This window comes from Anoplopoma fimbria, chromosome 12 (genome assembly GCF_027596085.1).
Source record: "Anoplopoma fimbria isolate UVic2021 breed Golden Eagle Sablefish chromosome 12, Afim_UVic_2022, whole genome shotgun sequence".
NCBI classification, from domain to species: domain Eukaryota; kingdom Metazoa; phylum Chordata; class Actinopteri; order Perciformes; family Anoplopomatidae; genus Anoplopoma; species Anoplopoma fimbria.
This window is the reverse complement of record NC_072460.1, coordinates 12,597,995-12,617,828: the sequence shown is the minus strand read 5'-3', so window position 1 is coordinate 12,617,828 and position 19,834 is coordinate 12,597,995. Positions and strand designations below refer to the sequence as shown.

The 19,834-nt window shown below is 42.5% G+C and overlaps 1 protein-coding gene across 1 annotated transcript in view; it reads right to left on the bottom strand.

The window, feature by feature from the left end:
- Positions 1–19,629, bottom strand: part of LOC129099361 (adenylate cyclase type 6-like) — a 28,811-nt gene extending 9,182 nt beyond the window's left edge. Inside the window, 9 exon segments of the mRNA XM_054608583.1 lie at positions 113–241; positions 481–622; positions 733–894; positions 1,220–1,347; positions 1,628–1,739; positions 3,223–3,344; positions 3,704–3,853; positions 18,740–19,557; positions 19,560–19,629. Of these exon segments, the coding sequence (XP_054464558.1) occupies positions 113–241; positions 481–622; positions 733–894; positions 1,220–1,347; positions 1,628–1,739; positions 3,223–3,344; positions 3,704–3,853; positions 18,740–19,557; positions 19,560–19,629 (1,833 nt within the window).
- Positions 19,630–19,834: the final 205 nt, after the last annotated feature.

The window sequence follows — 19,834 nt, the reverse complement described above, 5'->3', positions numbered from 1 at the left end:
TTATATTTATGATTTGACTTCAGAGAGTGGAAAAGATGACACAGGAAATCAGATTTAGACAAGAAGAACAGGTGCCATGTGCTCAGCTAAGTGCTCCCTGAGTGCATCTCACCATCTGCCTGAAGACTTTGGACTCCTTGGTTCTGGAGAAGGATCTGTCAGGCACCCAGCGTGGCATCAACCCGTCTACAGAATTTGCACGTGCCCGCTGCATCTTGGCCATCATGGCTTTCTCCTCTTTCTGGAAGTGAAGAAACCCCACTAGAGTAAAGGCTTTGACAAACAAGGACTTCTATGCCAGGTGACGAGACATTATATTGTTTGTGTGAAATATGGCACTAGTGTGAAGTTCTGAGGATGTCAAGCAGGTGATCAAGGATGTGTGTGTGTGTGTGTGTGTGTGTGTGTGTGTGTGTGTGTGTGTGTGTGTGTGTGTGTGTGTGTGTGTGTGTGTGTGTGTGTGTGTGTGTGTGTACTAACCCTCTTCTGGCTGCAGCCCAGCACCAAGAAGGTTTCAATGTTGTTCTTCTTCACATAAGCATTCCTCTCTCCTCCGAATCCCGGCTCCACCTCGTAGTCCTCGTTCAGATACTGTAGTGTGGCTTTTGTGATGTGGATCCGCCTACACACACACACAAACACATGCGCATGCACACAAACACCCAGTGTGTAAGAAATAAAACATGCTATGAAAGAATATGCCAGTGCAATAGGAGGTGGAGTAGGAGGGGCTTACCCTGCCTTCCCCCGGCCTCCATTTGGTTGGCGAGAGTCACATCGTTGGACCAGACGTCAAACTGCCACTTGCGTAGGCCCAGCACCCCACAGTGAACGCGCCCGCTGTGGATGCCCACCCGCATGTTCACATTAACACCCGTCACCTCTCTCACCAGCCTGCAGAGACAGACACACAGACACACACAGACACACACAGACACACACACACACACACACACACACACACACACACACACACACACACACACACACACACACACACACACACACACACACACACACACACACACACACACACACACACACACACAATTGTAAAAAATAGTGTCACCTTCGGGCTATACAGCGTCTCTTCTGTTCTCCCATGTGATATAATCAAAGCAGGAAATCTCAACTCAACCTTCACTGGATCATACTACAGGACTGTAAGGATGTGTGTGTTGTCGTTTTGAGTGTTTGCATTAAGGTGTGTTTGACTCACGAGATGGCCTCAATCATGTCCACTCCCATCTCCACACAGCAGTGGGCGTGGTCAGCCCGGGGCTCGGGCAGCCCGGACACACAGTAGTAACAATCCCCTAGGATTTTAATACGCAGACAGTGGTTCTCCTGTGCAGCAAAGACACACCCATAAAATATTAGGCCTTCAATTATGGCTAATATACAGCATGCTCATACCAAATATAGAGCTTTTCATATATCATTTAGATGGCTCATCAGTCTCAGCGTATTGCTGTTTTACACAATGCTTAGGTAAACACCCCCACTCTGGTATATCATGTTGGCTCTATCATACTAACAGCGAAGGCAACAGACTGTAAAGTTACATAAGCAACTGTGCCGCAAAGTTCTGCTGCGAAAATGGCGGCGGCAGGTTGTCGGCGCTTACCGAGGCCAGCTTGTCAAAGCGGGCGAACAGCTCGTTCAGCGTCATGACCAGCTCCTGCGCCGTGCATTGAGATGCCAGGCTGGTGAAGCCCTCGATGTCTGCAAACAGTATGCTGCAAGAGAGGTGATGGAGGTAGGTAGAGAGGGAGAGGTTGAGGGTCATCAAAACAGACAGAGGGGAAATGAAAGACAAACGATACAGAGAATGAGATCAATCAATAAAGTATGGAATTGGTTAGCATGGTCTAGCGCCTCCCTTCATCATCACTGTCCAGCTGCCATGTGAGCAGGGGAGGGAGAGAGGCAGACATTTGTTCAGCTCTGGCTCTCATCATCTAGGCCAATGGAGGTCACCTTCTCCCGCCTGTCCCTTTGAGAACACCCCCCCGTCCCCCCCGTCCCCCTGTCTGCATGCCGTTCATTGCTAACTTTTGATGTAAGAAAAACGAGGATAAACAACACCACGGACATTCTGAGTTCCAGTTGAGGACGACAGTTGGCACTGTTGGTCCCGTGAGGTCACCCATTTAGGGAGAACTGGCCCTTAATTACAGCAGTCTTGAGCCTACCTGGATTTCCCACCCTGACCAAGGCTGTGAGCCAGAATATCATCTTTAAAAAGGACAGTCCACACAAATTACACAACAAACAAACATATTTTCTCACTCCTTACTCACTTACTCCTAGTGTTATCTAGCCATGCATCAGATGTGGTTTTTGGCATGCTGTTCTTTGTTTTATTTATCCAAGTTTTGAGATATTAAAACAGTCTCCACTTGAACTATTTTCTACAGTAAAATTAGAGCCAAAGAAAACTGACTTTGTGATCTGGGGATTGTAAACAGTGAAGTATTCCTGGAGAGAGATGTAGCATGTTATTGCTGATATTGTGATTATTCAATTATGTGACCACCATACAAAAATGAATAAAAATATGGTTGTCTGGTATAGAGGTTTCACAAAATGACCTGTGCATTATATTGTGACAAAGACAGCAGGTTTTAAACTTTGATAATGGACTGCTCCTGTAAGTTTACACCTTAGTAGAGCAGCTGCAACTGCAACATATTATTCCATTAAGTGCATCACCTGCACCTATTTGGGTCACCTCTAACATGATATTGCTGCTGCAACCTCCTTTCATAGTCCCCTACCACCATCCCCACCACAACATGAACAGCAGCAGCTGGGATCAACGCTGGGCTAATAGATAGATTGTGAGTTTCAATCACCTGTTAAGTACTGAGTTATTCCCACCCGGGAGGGGAAATCCAGTGGCGAGGGCTGAGACAGGGGGCCAGCAAACTTGAGGTCTGCCTCCTATCGTTTGCTACAGAAAGCACAGCCGTGTGCCCAAGTCAATGTCGTTAATGCAGCCCGGTGCTGTCAGTGTCAATAAACAACAACATGCATAATACATGCTGTCAGGGAAATAGCTGTTGGAGTGACTCTGTAACTGACACATCAGTCAGCAGAGTGAGGTCAAAGCCACTGGTGCTAGCAGTGACAGCAAAGTCGACAAGCTCTCCGACATCTTCCTGAGTTTGTGTTGGCGCACTTACGTGCAAGCATGTACGTGTATCTAACTGTATTTACCTAACATTGTCGTGCTTCTGGATGTAGATCTTGTGAAACATCATATCTTCCTTCTTGGCATTGATATCAGCCTTCATCTCCATGGCAACGTGCCTTGGCAGCACTGACAGCAGTAGGCGCTCCTAATAGAAAAAGAGAGAGAGAATAGAGAAATTAAAGAGAGAATGACAGAGAGAGAGAGCCCATTCATTTCATCGGTTTCTACTGTTAAGAATGCTCAATGAGTCACCCTGCCTCGTTGGCATCTGCGTGGGAACGTGTTAGTTAAACAGCGAGGAGTGTAGATACGCGTTATACTTGAGCATATTGTTGACCTCAAAAGCGGACACCAAAAAAATTAGACTGGAAAATGGAGACACCCATTTGTTGCTCTTTTTCATCCGTGCATGTGCTTAGTTTTCCTCCAGGACACGGGTACGACTGACTCACTTATTTGCTTGGATATGCATCCGTGTGTATATATATGTGTACATATGTGTACCTGCTGCTGGTTTTCTCTCTGCAGGTGCAGTCTGGCCTGGATATATCCTCTCGTCTCCTGGAAGGCTTGTCTCTGAGAGACCTCAGCAGGGTAGTGGGTACAGATCCCGATCATGTTAGTGCACAGGAAGATCAGCACGTTGGCACTAATCTGATAACACACAGAAAAAATGACAGAGGGCGTGAAATGCATGCATATGTCACATCACAGGAATACAGTGAACTCTGCCTGACTTGGGTGAGGTCAATAAATGAAAATTGATAACACTCTGTGTCATAGAATTTACTGCAAGGATAAGAATTCCTCAAACGTCTGAGGGGCCATTAGATGTGATCTGGTTAAATATCATGTGGGTGGCCTCGCAGTTTCTCTGCAAGAAGACATTTTGAGCTCTGAACGGCAGATAGGAACCCCAGAGGGTTGGATGTTATGCATGACTGGGGACACGTGACATGTGTCACTCCAGTTTTTGTTCTACTTGAGCTTAAAGTTTATATTGTCTTTAATTGTGTGTACATGTAATCCATTCAAAAGGAAAAAAGTAAATGAAATTTGGATGTTGTATAAAGTTATCTCTGTGGGGTCATCAACCTTAAAAACGTTCCTCTGCTGTTTGTCTGTTAATGATTTCTCTTCTCCCTAGTCCACAGCCAAGACTGAACATCAGGACCTCCCCTCAGCTAAGAAATACACAGACATGCACGCACACACACACACACACACACACACACACACACACACACACACACACACACATACGTCCGCTCCATGTTCGGAAACACACTCCAGCCTGGGAAAGTCACTTGACCCATGACCAGAGCACAGAGTGCTTCCTCTGAAGATGATATCATCAATAATGAGAAAAAGACATGCAGGCAAAGCACACACATGGAGGCAGAATTTTAATCAGTCTTAATAACAACATCATGACTAAACTGGAGGACATGAAAAATGTCATCACCAGAACCAGGACTTCTGAGCCATGGCTGGTATGTTGCCAAACCAGAGTGTGTTTGTGTGCGTGTCTGTAAGTTTATGACAAAGACGGCGGAGGAGAGATGGAGAACTGCAGATATCGTGATGATTATCACTATACATACGCTGAATATTTTCATGAATGTGTTATTGGCCTTTTAAAAAAAGAGGAGTATTAAACTACTAACTTAGCATTTACACATTGATTAAAACGAAGAAAGACTAAAACAAACATGTAGAGTGATGGCAGGCTTTGCGCTGTGGTCCTGAGATGAGATTTACACTGTACACACAAGAACTCGCCCTTTGTTGTCACAACAAGACAGAGACAATCTAACAACCTGCTCTTGAAACACAACACCGTTTCCACAGGACAGCGCCAGGCAAATTCCACTGTTTATTCAAAGAGAGTCGTTGGTAGCTTCCTATCCCATCTGAAAATAAATGGTCAAACTAGATTAGAAGCGCACAAACATGCTTTTGATGTAGTGCATTAATACCAATCCCTGATGTAGCTGATGCAGGCAAAGAGCAACAACATTATTCAAGAACTAACAACAAAGCATCCAAAATTTATCCTCATTTTTTATTTCTGAGTGATATCGATGCGTCCAGGTTCCCTCAAACAGGTTTGTAGGGAAGACCAAGAAGGACTTTTTTTTTTTTTTTTTTTTACTTGATGCAGGATGACAGAGAATGGTTGATGCCAACTGTCAGTCAACATTCAAAGATTCAGATCAAAGCTGTAGAGAAGTTTGAGACACCTCATCATCAGGATATCGAAGATCAGGTGTGAGGACCTACAAAGAATCTCCACTCTTGTTTTCTACATGACTGGCTGAGCAATTGTTCTCTAAGTGCAACATTGAATTTGTGCCGCACTGTCGCTCAATGAGTGATTAGCCTGTTGTGTTCATTAATCATTGAGAGGCCAGAGCTTCCTGATAAGCCCTGCATCGTAATGTTACAGATCACCAACGGCGACCTGACACTCCAGTCTTGAAGGGCCCTGATATAACCTGATTTTATTAATCCAAAACAGATGGCTCTGAACAGAGCGAGCAAGATAACTTACTTAAGTTGCCTGTCTGAGATACAGGGCCACCTGCAGTTCCCAGGACCACACTTTTTAGCAATGCACTCAATTCGCATTCGGCTAATTCAGCATCCCATGTGAGTGCGCTCACATTTCAATCCAAGTTAAGACATACCCGTCAAGCTGATTTTGATAATTTGGCAACAAACATGCCGTGTGCTTAAATGCAGCATTGGAATTCCCACATTCAGGATTTAGTGTGTCTTTGTTGAACAGACAAACACACAATAGTGCAGTGATAGCATGAATACACATTTATTAAAAAATGTGATGCAGAATTTATTGAAACCTTGCAAAAGCCCCCAAATATCAGCAGATATGGTGCGTTCAGGGTGAGCATTATTAGAGCTGAACAACAATTGACAGACTAAATCTTGAATGATAGCTCAATATAACAGCCTGGGGGCTCCGAATAGGTGAAACTAAAGTGTGTGGAAACATGATGAGCAATAATTTTGTTCGTGCAAAGTTATGCTTAGTCACCACACGGTCTGGAGATTAGAAGCAGAAGCATTCACAGAGGCTTTTGAATAAATATAACGTGTGTGTGTGTGTGTGTGTGTGTGTGTGTGTGTGTGTGTGTGTGTGTGTGTGTGTGTGTGTGTGTTTTGGACTGGCAGCTCTTTGATCCAGAAGCTTGTTGTGTCTGTTGCCGCACTTATATCACCCAGGCCTGCAAATCCGACACAGACCCACAGCAGCTCTGACACTTCCCCTCTCCAAACAGTAATGTGTTGTAAAGAGAAAAGTAGAAGCTTCTCTTCATTAGCAAACTGCTACTCTCTTCATAACCACTAAGCTGGACTTAAGCGTTTCTCCCACTGATGTCTCCTGACCATTCTTCCTCCAGACTTTTGGCTCTCAAAGACGAGGCTCGCTCGACATTTACTTAAGCAGGAACCTCTTGGCGGTGAAGTTAAAAGGAGTCCAAACATTGGCTTATAAGGTGCGGCTCCCGGCAAGGTGCTTTATAAAGTAAGGCAGACGGATAACGTGTTAAAGAACAAATGGCAGAAAGGGATGGAAAGATTTTGGCTTGGCAAACACACAGGATATTCATTCTGTCTTTAATAATATCCCACTGGACAATTCCCTCACGCACATGCATGCTGGAATGTACATGAGCTCAAATCAAGTTTTCACACCAAGGTCCATTCATTCAAAGGCAAAACTAATGCCCCAACTGATGTTTTGTCTTGATCAGTAAGAGATGTTTCCATGACTTGTCCACCTGCGGCATTGTGGTAAGTGTACAAGTGTTTATTTTACTCTTTAGAAGGTTCAGGGAAGGTTGGACTTATAACCACAAATACAACAACTGTCACTTATTGAATAAAAGCTTTGTCCACGTAATCAATGTTTGGATTTGTCCAGGCATAATCAAAAAGGCCTGCAACAGAAGATAAGTTCATATATCCCACAAACCCTGAGCTCCAGTAAAGCTGAAGTTTAAACTTTAAAAGGCCAGAGTGCTACATCCCATAAGTCAACACACTGGTTCTTGGGACCCGGACTGCTGTTGACATGGGGGCTACTCTCCAGCACATGGCCTTTGATAGGCATCTGGAGCATTTTAAAAGTCTTACAGAGATTAATGTCAAAGCCCGTCATACACTGCTGATCACAGCCTGAAAAGATAACATGTTGTACCAGAGAGGTAAAAATAGACAATACTATGAGACTTTTATGCTTTACTCAGGATCTAATCAGGGGTTACTACAATGTGTAATTACTGACACAAGAAAGAAGCCATGCCTTATAAAGATATATGTTGCAGAGGAGTGGGGGTGTTTGTCTTTGCCATCTTGGGTCCCTGCCATCTGGAATCAGAGCTTTGTTTTTTGTCATGGCTTGGGCCAAACCAAAATTGGTCTCAGGCGACCAGTGAGGCCACGGGGTAATCTTTCTGAAACGCTGTAGCAAATTCCGCGAAGCTAAATAGAGCTGGACCCGGGCCGCACATCTGTCAGAGAAAACAGATCCCGAATTAATACTTGCACACAACCGTTGTCCAAACATGAGGAAAAATATCTCCCGGCGATCCCTGACTTAAACAAACTGCAAACAACAACTCAAACCCACTCCACTTTTCTAATTTGACCAACCAAAAGATTAAATTGCTCATTTATCCTTCTTGTTCAATGCCCCGACCTTCAATTTTCTCTTTACTGGCTTGAGTTCAACAGTTCCAATGAGGACAACATGCATCTGGCTGGCCATGATTTCCCAACTTTTTCTGAACCTGTAGAGCCTGAAGAAAGCAATCGATAAAGATCTAACAGTACAGAGGACTTACTGGTCTCAGAGAAAAAAAAGAACGACAGCGAAAAGAGGGGAAAGACTTTTGGGAAAAACTGCTCACAGATATAACAGTTTCTTTGTTGTCATTTCAGAGCTTTGAACAGGGCGGCTCCCTAAAACAAAGCAGCAGGGTCATATGAACCGACATTTAAGCCGCCTTGTGCTTTTTTGTGGCTTACTTCATTTGGCTGAATTATACCATCCTGGGTTTAGGTCTAAGGACATTATCAATTGTCCCTCAATCCTTGTTTTTCCTGGTCTCTGTGAACTAGAGGGACGGCCACAAAATAGTCTTACATGAAATGAGTGTACAACCTCAAGTTTTCAAGGCATATATTTTACGTGTCTTAATGCTGCAGCTTCAGCCAATGTTCATTCTGTTTTAACTTTAGGGCTGCAAATTAAAATTAGGTTTACTAATCAATGAAATGCTTTGTATTGATAAATGCATAAATAAGTGTAAAATAGTGAAAACTGTTACTCACAAGGAAGCCCTAAAAGCTTGTTTTTGTTCGATTAAAATTATTTTTAAACAGTCATACAGTGAGACATAGAAAAGCAGCAAATCCTCACTTTTGAGAAGCTGGAGTCAGTAATATTTAGCTTTAGCTATATATATATATATATATATATATATATATATATATATATATATATATACACAAATACATATATGGATGGATGTATAGATGGATAGATAGATAGACAGATAGATAGACAGACAGATAGATAGATGAATGTTTTCATATAGAAACAGTATAGATTATCGTATTACTATAGTCAAATATTAAAGTAGCAATAGCAGTATCACTAGGAGCATAAGCAACAGTACCAACAGGTGTCCACTGTGTCTATATTTCCTCATTTGAATTATGAGACAATAGGGTGAACTGATTTCATAAACACATATTACTATTTAACGCTCCATTGTTTTGTTGAGTTTCAGAGATAGACTGTGCTGATAACCGTGTCTGTTTGTCAGTGGTCTTGGCTGCTCAGTGGTCCAGGGTCAGCTTGGCTCCAAAGACAGAGGAGGGAGGGAGGGGGAGGAGTGGGCAGGGCTGGACACAACACTCTCCTCCCAGCTGTGTCCTCACTAACCCCTCACTTCCTGCCCACTCACACCCTCGCAGGCACAGCTGCAATTACAGCACGGCGGCTGCGTGAACACAAGATTTGGTTAATTAGCCTAACAAATCAACCAGCCCCATTCACTCCCCTGTTGGCTGCTCTCACTGATTTGAACTCTGTGAGGGAGTCCAGACCTTGAACTGTGTGACTGTGAGCTAAACATGCAGGAATTCCCATTACAGCTGGCTTTGCCTCCATCTCCTTTAAAGCACAAAGCACGACACAAACCCAAGGCCACCATTTAGCTTCGACAGAGACCGATGTAACAGATAACTCCAAAAAGGGAAAATGTCTGCTGGTGACTACATGGTACCACATTTGTTCAGCGCTAGAGCATGTTTTTTCTCTTCTTTTAGGCAGAGTGTCTTTAAATACTGAGTAACAGAATTAAGAGCAGGAGCATTAAGCTACGTTAAATGAGATAGTGTGTGTGGGCCAGATGCCGGAGCTCTAATAAAAACATACAAGAGTTTGGTTTCAATGTGCAGTTATATAAGCATCTCCTAACATTCACTACTCTGTGTTATCTACTGTCCATCCCTGTTCCAACTCTCCAACCATACACAATATTGACTTTTACTACAAAACATACAGATCAATACAGGTACAAGAACAGCAGGTTATAGTTTAAACAGCAGAAACGAGAGCAGTTGCTTTAACTCAAGTTTTGGCATTCCGTGAGCTGCTCGGTCAAGGATGAGCTGAAACTAAACTCATGCATGCAACACATCCACCTGCCGGGCAATCTTAAGGAAATCTCGCATGTGACAAGTGTGTGAAGCCTGATCAGCAGCGTTCCATAGAAATAAAAGCATGGGTGTTGAGTTTCAACCTATGGTTTGAAAACTACAAGCTGAACTGCTACTGTATATGTCTCCATGTTCTGGCCGTTTATGATGCATGTTCTGCTGATCACCTCTGCTCAGCCCTTACTGTTCTATACATACAAAAAACAAAGGGGAAATGTGATTTAGGCATATTAACTCTACTGACTCTAGCAGCTATGGCTCTTCCTAACAACATTACGGTGCTTGTGATGCCAAATAAAGAAAACAGTACCGTCTTTCTTCCACCTTAAATGGAAAGGGCTTTTATTTTCTTTACTTTCGAGGAGGGAGCGTGACACATGACAACACAAAGACAATACACTTTCTGAGCTTTCACCACACTTCATTGGGAGGATCCTGTGGAGGCACGAGACGGAGGATAACTTCCTTTGGATTAACCCTGAGTGTGTGCAATTACATCATGAGACCCGGGTCTTGTTATTGTATCTGACATCATTCACTGAAAATGTGAGTAAGACATGCTGTGAGACACCGAGGCTCGATGCTTTAAAACAGGAGAAACTGTCTACAGTGACTGGACCAAATCATTAGGATGATCTGCTCTTTGCATCTAAGAAGCAGGTCAGGTGAAAGACAAAGAGGCTGAGCGGGTTAAAGAAGGTCTATAATGTCTTTGACAATAGAGACATGGGTTGTTCACAGTGGTGTGCATTTCATAGCCGGAAGGTGGTTGCGCACTGATAGTGAACATGTTCGTTAATTACTATCCAGTAATGCATGCTCACACCAGCCCGACATATGTTGAAGCTGTTTTAACGGTGTAACTGTAACTGGGATAGTGGTATAACAAGACAGTTGGCAAGTGTGACACATGGTGACCTTTGACAGAGAGCCATTCACCTTCCTGCCAGCGGCACTGGGATAGGGTGCACTATGCTCAAAAGGATCCAGAGTAAAACTGCCCTTAAAAGCCTCGGGCTCGCATGCCACACAGATGAACATTTAACACTGCTAATGGATTCCTAATATATATCTCTTGGCTGTCCGCCATGGTAGTGCTAAATCCATGTATTTACTTTTGCAGAGAGCCAAATGTTAGTAAAGCATGAGCTGTTATTAGAAGCTTGCACTTCCTCATCCCAGACTTGCACAGCTATTATTAGTCCGGCTATTATTTGCCTTATCATTGGCTGTATTTTAGGAGCAATATTTCGCTTATCGCTAATCATAATTGCTCCCAAAGATGGTGGTGGAAGATATCCAGGTTTGTATTATTGCCTCTGGTTGAAATATAATAACTAGATGAGACACAAGCCCTCTCTCTCTCTCTCTCTCTCTCTCTCTGACAGGGTGTGGGGCTGGGAGTACAGGGGGGATCTATTATTTGAGCCAGTGCATTGTTTGGCACCCACAGCACCTGATGATGAGTTCTCACCATTTGACAGCAGCCAAGTGAGCTCGTCTGATCCATGCAGTCTCACGCAGACAGACACAGATCACACACTCCACTTCTCCTGGCCTGTCTGTGTGCATAATATGTGTACACTGGACACCGGATACGCTAAATATAAATAGGGCTGGGTATCAAACTTTAATACTTTGGGTGCTGACCAAATATGTCTCTAGAATCACGTATTAAACGTATGAGCGTCAAGTATTAAATGTTTTACTCGTAGTCTTGTCCTGCTTATTGTTAGATCAAATACAGTATATCCTCAGAATCAGAAAACATCACAAAATCGTATTTAATCTAATTCAGCTAAATTTCGTTCTTTATTATTGCTTAAGAGATCAAAACAAAGGATTTCGTTTTTTATTCTTCAAACTATCAGTCAAAACACTATCAGTGCCGAAGATCAGGTATAAAATAATGAGACCTAGTCGAAAAAATAAGCTAGTGTTAATTACTGTACTTTCGAATAAAACATCATAAATAATTGCATAACGGGTTAAGGTAGGCTGTGTGGGTTGCTTTAAGGTTATCCTTAGGTAACACTTTTGTTGTGGCCTAAATGCATTATGTATGCCCCGGCCCTGCCTGTGACATTTCATTGATTGGTATCTTTTTCCCCAGTGTTAAGCAGAGGGATCAGTATGTTTCCACTAGTCCCACATTCGTTGACCCCATAACAATCTGCCAGAAGAACAGGTTTTTCCTCTAGTGCCAGATCAGCACACAATAACAAACTACGGACTAGATGTAAGACTTTACTCTCATCTTGACCTGCCTGTGGATAGCTCACACTTTAGAGGACTACATTTATCATTTTGACTATCCGAATATATATCCTGCTGCACACAAAAGAACAACCTCAGTTTAGTTCCTTGATAATCCATGTATGACATATTGCACGGAGGTTGGTTATAAATTCTTTAAATGAAAACAATGGCACAGTAAATCACATAATCCCCTTTATGACATATAGGCGTATGGATGCACAGCTGTTGATACTTCACTTATAGAAATACATATATCAAAGCAAAACTTTGTTGTCCACAAGAGAGAATGACATAAGAAAAACATGAGGGACATGTGGTCTCACAGGGAAGCACTCTGAAGGCCAAAGGAATCTGTTTTGGACCATGTGATGTGTGTGTGTGTGTTCTGGCTCAACTCATACGTGTCTGACTGAGTGCCGCACGGCTGCAAAGGATGAGACAATCAGTCAGGTGACCGGATAAAAGTAGCCCAAAGCAAAGTGGACATTTTCTAGTGAGGAGGACTCTTTTAAATTTGGAGTTTGTGTGATGCCCTAAAATCTCACTTCATTGTGTTGTCTACTCCCCAGCCAACATGATGAGAATTCATTGGGTGTTAAAAAAGTCAGATGGCGATAATCTGAGGTTTGTTCATGCCTACACTAAAGGCTGCAAACAAAACCTCATGAAGCTACTGCAACACAAACTGCTGGCTCTGTTTGTGCCTTTATGTGCTTGAGTAAAGATTGGACGTGAGGATGTTGAGTGTTGCAAACAGAAATGTTGGGAAAAAAACAACACCACAACATACATTGACGTCACCAGTAGAATAATAGGAATATGGAAGCTTCTTACAATCAAAAGGCTGCAGGTTGTTAGCCAACTGTCAAAACTTAGAAAGTAAAGCAGCTTTCACAACATCAGCTGTCAGAGAAGCCAGCAGCAGACATTTTAAACCAGTTACAAGGATGAGGCATGCAAAATCCTGGTAAGCAGAAGAGAAGACCAGAGAAAACGTGAATTGACCCTTCTGTGGACATTTTGCAGCTACGGAGGGACTAAGTATCCATACAGTGTTTCCAACAACGTGAACCACTTTGCAGATATGTCTTCCACTTATCAGCAATATGACAACAAAAAGTGAAGACCATTGAAGTTGTTCAAAAGTAAATTATATAGATTACACAAGGTATATCTCATGGACAGAATAAATTAACTTTATTGATTAAATAGTTATTAGCGTTTATGTTGTAAAAAAAGACATGTCTTGACCTATATTGTGTATATTGAACTTCTAAACAACTATATATAACTTTATTGTTCAGAAGCTAAGGAAGTTAAGGACCATGCCGTTTCAACATCTGTATTGTGATTGAATGCATACATACATTATCCTCACATTATAGTTCTACTGTCATGACATTTGGATGAAGTGTAACGTTTTATACGGTAAGAGCAATCACTTCTAAGTCTTACGCCAATATTGACTTCATAAAGGATCCAAATTCCAGAAGATAGTTTTGAAGGAATTGCATGTTTCAAGAAGAGCCGTCAAAGATGAGCCAGCGAGTATTAAAATAAATTGTCGATGTTGAATGTTTTCTGTGAGGAAGAACAGGCCGCTTAGAAATGAAGCTTGACCGAAACAAGTAAAGAAAGCAGGCCACCTTTATGAGACTAATATGTTACTTCTAGGGCTGTAGTCAAGTCCACTTAGATCCAAGTCTGAGCAGCTCCGAGTCAAGACTGATTCCAAGAAAAGAAAACAGTGCCAATTCTAAAAAATCTAATGAAATGAAATATTATTGCACCATGTTCCAAGTCATGAATGTTCAATATCTTTCCACCAAAGGTGTGTATTCAGGGTGGTGGCTACCACTGAGGACGTGTGGGTAAGGACTCGAGTGAAGCCCTATTTAATCCTGTGTGAGTCAAAACCTTTCATTCACCAACTATAAAATTGAATGAGGTCCCTCTGAACCCTGTTCCTGTAGGATAGTAGAGGCACTTCAAATGAACAGCAGCGATGTAACTTGCTTCTTCCTGAGAGCAGTTGTACGTTCATCTCTCTATAGTTGTCAGAAGAGGCCCTTCAGAGCTCAGCGGGGGAACATGGAGATCTATGGAAACAATCCCCACGAGTAGAGGGAGCTCAATCTGAGCCCGTTGAGAAATAAAAGGCTACTCCATCTGACTGGGATTTTCTGAGAATTAAATCATGACTCAGAGAAAAAAAGAGAGAAAAGGGAAAAGACGGAGGAGCTCTTTTACAGCTGGGTGCGTCAGCCCAGCATTATTTCACACTCTCCATCCATGGCCGTCCCCTTTTCACCACTGTAACCCTCCACAAACCCCCCCAATGCCTCCCCTGCTTCATCGAGGAGGTCCCTCACAAAGACCCCTTTTGTCCTCGCCGTCATCGGTCTCACGTCTTCTCAGCGCTGATCCTGCATGAACATCTCCGTAGGGAAAATACAAATAGGGGAAAAACAAGTCTGGGACACAGAAACAACGGCTGGAGGATGATGAGGTCCCAGAAGAAGAAGAAACCAGCTTTCCCAGATCAGAGTCTGACCGCGTGACGACAGGAGCCACAGAGTTTGTGTGAGCCGACATGTTTGATACAGAGGGATGTGACAGATTGAATGGAGTCTTTCTGTATTCATAAAACTGCAAGAAGGTTGAAGCGAGATACCTGTTGAGACTGCTCTAATCTAAAAGAGTGAAAACAAAGAAATCAGCATGGGATTAATAATCCTCTTCATTTAATATGAGATTTTTCCACAGATGATATGGCTGCTAACAGCAAACATGACGTGTTTGCCTCAATCTATATTAAAAGCCGATGAGCCCCAGAGAGAGCGAGAGCTACCCATGTACCATCATTGATTGTTTAGAGAGCTGGAATGCACTGTGTTGGGGTCCAAGCCCGCAGGCAGGGCAGCAGTCCATCATCAGAAGACCAATGCAACAAACCAGGGCGGGAGTACAGAGGCAAGAGACCAATGCGCCTGTAGTCGCCCTGTCTAGTCTCGGGCATGGGTACTTAACACACAAGCTCACTGGACCAGTAGAGTTATGTAAATATTGCCTTATTCAGAGTGGCTCCATATTCATCTGGTTGCTTAATAGCGATGGTTGGTAGAGAAAACCAATCCCATGTCTTTCTAGTGCTACAAAGTTCAACCAAGTGGAGTTAGTTTGACCCATTGTCTTCAAACGTGTCCAATTCAAACAGGAAAATACATCATGTACTTAAGTCTGTCACATGATTCTTGAATTCTTGTAAGGGTGAAAAGGCCTCTGAAACAGTATGTATCCCATTATGGGAAGAATTCCCCACTGAAAGCTGCAAAAAGTCCAACACTTAACTACACAGCTCTTACTGGCAGGTTGACCTATGGCACCAATTAAATGGCGGGAAAATTGTGGGATAACAACAAAGTGAACAAGGTTGAAAAGGGTTAATCCCCTTCTTCATAGTCATAGCTGTCATACTGGGAAATCAGAGGTGTAACATGAAATAAAAACATTAATGATGTCTCTGCTCTATTTGAGTATTCCAGTGAGCCATGACAGTGTGACGGTGAGCCAGCATGACCAATACAAGGGCCCTGACCCTGAAGCACCTAAATGGAACACAGCCATTCATTTTATCATTTACACCGGTGCTTTCCCTTCTTGTCAAAATGTAAATGGCCTATTGTATCAATGAACATGATTGGTTAAAAACGATATTTAAAAGGTTTCCGTGCTGAAATGATTAATTGATTAATCAATACTAGATCGACAGAAAAATTATCAATAACAATTTAAAAATAATCTTTGAAGTTGCCTACCAATGGAAAACAACAAACATTTGCTGGTTCTGGACTCTAAAATATGAGGTCTACTAATTTTATCTGTTCTATCTCAGAAGTGCAGTGCCTGTTCAGAACCTTCTGATTGCTTGACCTCTGTTATTGCTGCTTGCAGCTTTTTTCTCGAGAACCGCTCATTCAAACAACTTGACTCTGCACTTCCAAGAGTCCTAAGCAATGTACCTGCAATGACATAGTAGCATCCTCTAGCAATGCTAGCATATACGTGTCATGTGGGTCAAAATGAATCACAGAAACATTGGAGAGTGAGCTCTCCCCAGCATGCTTTTCGGCGGTGTAACACTTAATAGGGGTACCCTCTCAATACACTTCACAGTGTGTACAAAAGACCTTACCAATAAATATGTCCTGTCGTTCAGAAGAGCTTGTACTCAATACTGAACTTCTTTAGGTCCTAAGCAATAAATCCTTCAAGTGTGAAGTCCATCGGATTAACGGTTGTCTAGAAAATCAACAGACAGACATACCGTGCATACCCACATAAACACTCTCGCATACATTCATACAGTGCACACATGCATACAAAACATACATACAGGGACTCTTTTCATTTTTGTTGGATTGTAATTTAACGATGTTGGTCAAAACAAGCATTTGGATACTTGTGATGTGCATTTTTTTCCTCTTTTCTAAAAGATTATGGAACCATCAAACAATCATAAATGAAGTCGACACATTCATTGTTAATAAAAATAATTGTTAGTTGTGGACTTAAAAACAGACTATACATTACTTCTGTTTTGGAGGTCGAGCAGATTCATGAATAGTTTTTGAATCCCTAAATAAAATTAAATTGCACAATCTGACACAGAGTAAATCTAATTATCACAAACACACTGAACATTATAAGAAAATCTATGAAAATCTGCCCGCTTATACAAAAAGAATACACAGACAAAACGTATGAAGAAATAATTCCAATGTGTTTAGAACTGAAGCCATTTTAAGTGTCTACTTCTGTATTTATTTATTTTTTTCCACAGCCTCCACTGCGAAGAAGTAATATTCATGTTTTCCATCAAATTCATTGCACAATCCGAGTATCCCACCCCACCCTGTTTCACTTTACTACAATAGCCTCCTTGTTTTAGGGGATTGCGGCCTGAATGGCACCATGCTACATTATCATGATATTCCCTCACAATGCAGCTAAACGGGCTCATTCAACCCAGATGACCTTCCACAAACCCCAACAGAGTTGCCAATAGCTGCCCTACAGCACAAAACATAGGCTCATTAAAAATCTCATTTGAGAAACTGCCGAGATCTACAGCACCATCTACTTTTAGTACGCCACCTTTGACATGGAAAAGTGGTTGAGGAGTCTGTACAATGTTTGTCCTATATTGATGGGAAGAGAAAGTAGGGCGTTTCCACTTGTGAATACAGTAACAACATTGTGCTCAATTGTATGGTGATAATAGTGGGCCCTGTCTCGCAGCACGAGTCTGAGACATGGGTCTTGTTTTCACATGAATATAAATGTTCTCTTTCATTTTCAGAGACGGCGGTCTATTCATCAGCAACTACAGGACAAAAAGACACATCAAGAATGAAATTTGCCTAACAAGTGTTTTACGACTTTTGATGGATTGATTCACATTTGTTCAAGTCTGTCTTAAAAAGAAATATTCACATGTCCAAATGTACAGAAAATCTGTTATAATTGCAGCTGTTATTGTTGTTCCTGTGCATGTTAGCCATCCATCCATGTCGTTTTCTTAAAGAAGGTATTGTGTTCAGCCAAAACTGATAAGAGGCTTCAGCAGTCGAACAAATCAAGTCTAAATCTTTCAAAGCCTAACTTTGGAAGATTCACATTTTTATTTGTCTAACCCAGATTTGCTAAAGCCTTGTATAACCTTGACTGAATTTTGAAATGTATTGTTACACAAAACTAACAAAATTTATTTTTTCTCACACCGACATTGTTTTAATTACCACCAGTATGGACAGGAGGAACAATTACAGCAGATTTACCTGTACATTTAATTTGGAGTATTTTACTGAGACAGACTTGTAAATGTATACCTGTCCTTTGAAGTGTTGTATGACTAAAGTATGACTAAAAGTGCATTTGGCTTAGTTGTTTGACTACTGGTGGTATGAGAATGACCAGATTGGATTTTATGTATTCATTTGATGAAGATTTTTCTATGTGTTTCGTGTAGAAAAACAGTGATCTTAATGTGTCATTTCAATTGTAAATACTTCCTAAACGGAAATTCACAAAAATGTTAAAATGCGTGTCAGGGATGCGACTATTTTCTTCATTGATTGATTTGTTGTATAAAATCAAAACAACAATTTCAAAGAGTCTAAGGTGACATTTTTCTAGTTTTTTTTCCTGAGAGGCCAAAACCCAAAGACATTCAGTTTACAATTATATCGAACAGAAAAAAAGCAGGAAATTCAAACTCTGATACCTGCAAAGCGTTTTCTTGAAATGTTACTCAAACGATAAATTGGTTGCCAAAATAGCTGCAGATTAATCGTGTCGGCTTTCACTGATGTTGATATTGCAAAATAAGATTAAATGTGCTCTGATAGAATAATATCCATATCGCCCACACCTAACACCAACTAACAGATACGAGTGAATATTTCCCTACATTTTTTTTTCAGACCTGATCTGTTGTTATGTGTAATTCCTGCTTTCACGTACCTGTTTGAAAATGAACTTGTACTCTTGGTTGAGCTGCCAGGCGGTCACTAGGTGTATGGTGGACATCACAGCTCCACTAACCACAGCAGCTCTCATTCGGACCGGCAGCAGCGTGTAGATAATGTAGATGAAGAAGACCGTCCACCAGATGCCCTCTGAGGCACTAGGGGGGTAAACCATCAGCACCCCAAAAACCTGCACTACAATCAGCACCCCGATCACCAGGTAGCTCACAATCCACATGTAGTCCTGGTGGAAGCCGTTGCGGTTGCACACCACCATCATGGCCAGGAAGAGGGCCATGGCCACGGAGAGTATTGAGACATAGGCCACGTCGGGGGTCGTGTGGATGCAGTGGAAGGCCATCATGACCCCGCACACCAGCACCAGCACCCCCATCAGCATGGTCAGAGAGCTCTGGTTGAGCCTGAAGAAGTAGCGCTGGTACAGCCGCTCCAGCTTGGCGGACTGAAATTTCTTAGACTGGAAAACCCACATGACCCTCATCCAGCAGTCCGCTGCTGTCATCCCCTTACAGCCGCCCTCTGCTAGTTCCCCTAATTCCTCCTCCTTCCTGCCCTTCAGCTGCACATCTTCGAAGCCCAAGTCCACAGCCTTTAGACCCAGGTCCCCACCACCAATCCTCTTCCCATAGTGGTCCTCCTGCCAGCCACAGCGCAAGCCGAAGCTGCCCCCACTAGTGCCTGCTCCACAATGGTAATGTTGGGGGGACGCATTAGGGAGATCCAGGTCCTCAGGGTCCCTCAGGCAGCTCATGTAGTGTGGGTTGCACAACGACGAGCTGTCCTTCCTCTTTTGCCGTTGCGCTCTCCCCATGCTGTCTTTCGCTCATCCACCGTGCCTACGAAGAGGCCTCTAGCCCACGACATCCTAAAGAAAACAAAAAACACTGGGACATTAAGAGATCATACACACTGAAAAACATATAAAAGCAAAGCCAAATTTGGGCCATTTAATTTGAACATCCTGCATGCAAAATGACAGTTTAAGTGATAATAGCACAGAGAAATGAGAAGCCTCTCACCTGTGTGAGCTTTATAGTGTGTAGCAACACTGCGCTCTTTGGCCGGGCCG